Source organism: Echinops telfairi, unplaced genomic scaffold, assembly GCF_000313985.2.
Source record: "Echinops telfairi isolate 266 unplaced genomic scaffold, ASM31398v2 ScPeMD7_7420;HRSCAF=8458, whole genome shotgun sequence".
Lineage (NCBI taxonomy): Eukaryota > Metazoa > Chordata > Mammalia > Afrosoricida > Tenrecidae > Echinops > Echinops telfairi.
In genome coordinates, this window is record NW_022111320.1 from 53,253,075 (window position 1) to 53,255,609 (window position 2,535).

A 2,535-nucleotide genomic window follows, 5' to 3' on the forward strand; every position below is an offset into this window, starting at 1 on the left:
GCGGGAGGAGGAGGAGGAGGAGGAGGAGGAGGACGCCACCGAGAACCGCTACTTCGAGATGGGGCCCCCGGATGTGGAGGCCGAGGAGGGCGGCCCCGGGGCGGAGGCACGGGGCGCCGCCGCGGGCGAGGAGGAGCGGCTGGCCCTGGAGTGGGCGCTGGGCGCCGACGAGGACTTCCTGCTGGAGCACATCCGCATCCTCCGGGTGCTGTGGTGCTTCCTGATCCACGTGCAGGCCGCCATCCGGCAGTTCGCCGCCTGCCTGGTGCTCACCGACTTCGGCCTCGCCGTGTTCGAGATCCCGCACCAGGAGTCGCGCGGCAGCGGCCAGCACATCCTGTCGGCCCTGCGCTTCGTGCTCTGCTTCCCGCACGGCGACCTCACCGAGTTCGGCTTCCTGGTGCCCGAGCTGTGCCTGGTGCTCAAGGTGCGGCACGGCGCGAACGCGCTGTTCATCATCGCCGACGCCGCCAGCCTGCGCGACTTCCACGCCGACCTGCGCTCGTGCTTCGCGCCGCAGCACCTGGCGCTGCTGGGCAGCCCCGCGCTCTACGGCGGCCGCGCCAGCCTGCAGGAGTTCCTGCGCCAGCTGCTCGCCTGCTACCAGGTGGCCGGCGGCGGCCAGGAGCGCAGCCAGGGCTGCTTCCCCGTCTACCTGGTCTACAGCGCGGGCGCGGCCGGCATCGAGTGGGCCAGCTGCACGCTCTGCTCGGCCGTGCGGCGCTCCTGCTGCGCGCCCTCCGAGGCGGTCAAGTCCGCCGCCATCCCCTACTGGCTGCTGCTCACGCCCGGGCACCTCAACGTGGTCAAGGCCGACTTCAACCCCATGCCCAGCCGCGGCGGCACCCACGCCTGCCGCCACCGCAACAGCTTCAAGCTCAGCCGCGTGCCGCTGTCCGCCGTGCTGCTGGACCCCACGCGCAGCTGCACCCAGCCGCGGGGCGCCTTCGCCGACGGCCACGTGCTCGAGCTGCTCGTGGGCTTCCGCTTCGTCACCGCCATCTTCGTGCTGCCCCACGAGAAGTCCCACTTCCTGCGCGTCTACAGCCAGCTGCGCGCCTCCCTGCAGGGCCTGAAGACCGTGGTCATCGCCAAGGCCCCCGGCCCCCCGGCCCAGGCCGGGGCCAGGTGAGGCCCGTGCGTGCGTGCGTGCGTGCGTGCCCCCGGCAGCGGCGGCCAGTCGCTCCGCTCCTCGGGCCCGCCCACTCTTGGCTGTTCCTCCCTCCAGGACGCGGAAGGGACCTACAGGGCCCTCCACCGCGGGGCCCCACGCGCCCCCACTGATACACTCAGGCTGCGCCCTCCACTGCGCCTGGGGGGGTGGGGAGGCTCTGCCGCCCCCCCTGAGAACCTGTCCGCAGCTATAAGCAGCGAGGTCGGAGCGGGGCCCTCAGGAACCCATTGGGTCTAGAAGCCACTTTCCTGGGTGCAGAGCAGCGTGGTCACGGGCGTCCCCTCTTCAACAGCCGCTCCGGGGCCGCCTCAGGGTTCACCCCCGCGGGGTCCCGTGTCTCCCTGGGCTTCCTTTGTGCGAGGACTTATGCCACAGGGATGTCCCTGGCTGGAGCTCAGCTGCTACTGAAGGGCTGGGGACAGACCCCAGGACCCAGGCCTCACAAAGGCTGCCCACCCTCGGCCAGGACAGCCAGGCAGAGCACGTCCACTGCGGGAACACCACTTTTGGTCTGTACTGTACTGTGTGTACACACACACACACACACACACACACAGGCACATGCACCACACAGGGTGCAGAACAGCCCAGGGTCTGCTTGGGGCATCAGATGTGGGCCAGTCAGGCGAGGGTTAGTCCCACGAGCGAGGCTGCAGGTTCGGGTCCCCAACCTCAGTGAGCTTATCTTGTGAGGGGCCCCGTGAGCCACGTGCACTGGTCCTACAAGGGGCAGTTTGAACCTCTGGTTCATGTTTCCACAAGCACCCGCCAGACCCCTGGGGCACCTGCCCATGCTCCAGACCCTCAAGGGGTGCCTCCCACACCTCTGCCACCGCCTCCAAAATGCCCTTCAGCCCACTGACCCCAGGTGTCCGCTGGGTCACTGATGGAGCTGCCCGACTCCCTGCCCTTCCAGAGAGAGCGGTGGCCGCGTCCCGGGGTTAGCCTGAGGGAGGGTCGTGCAGCCCACACACCTGCACTGGGCCTGTGCACCTGTGAAGGCCCCGGAGTCCACCTGTTGATGTTGTTTCTTGGGGTCTGGGTGATACAGAAATGACCAGCGTCCTGAGGAGGCCCCCAACCCAGCAGAAGTCCCAGCTGTGGCTCCAGCAGAGGCTGAAGTCCCAGACCCAGCGAAGGACCCAGCAGTGGCCCCCGCAGAAGCCAGGACCCCAGCACTGGAGCCTGCAGAAGCCGGGGCCCCAGCAGTGGCTCCTGCAGAAGCCGGGACCCCAGCACTGGCTCCTACAGAAGCCGGGACCCCAGCACTGGAGCCCACAGAAGCCGGGACCCCAGCAGTGGCTCCTGCAGAAGCCGGGACCCCAGCACTGGCCCCGTCAGAAACCAGGACCTCAGCACTG

The 2,535-nt window shown here is 69.1% G+C and overlaps 1 protein-coding gene across 1 annotated transcript in view; it reads left to right on the forward strand.

Moving 5' to 3' along the window:
• NISCH (nischarin) overlaps window positions 1-2,535 on the forward strand; it is a 25,043-nt gene that overhangs the window by 19,686 nt on the left and 2,822 nt on the right. Inside the window, exons 16-17 of the mRNA XM_045297416.1 lie at window positions 8-1,128; window positions 2,226-2,529. Coding sequence (XP_045153351.1) covers window positions 8-1,128; window positions 2,226-2,529 — 1,425 coding nt within the window. The remainder of the gene's footprint in view (window positions 1-7; window positions 1,129-2,225; window positions 2,530-2,535) is intronic.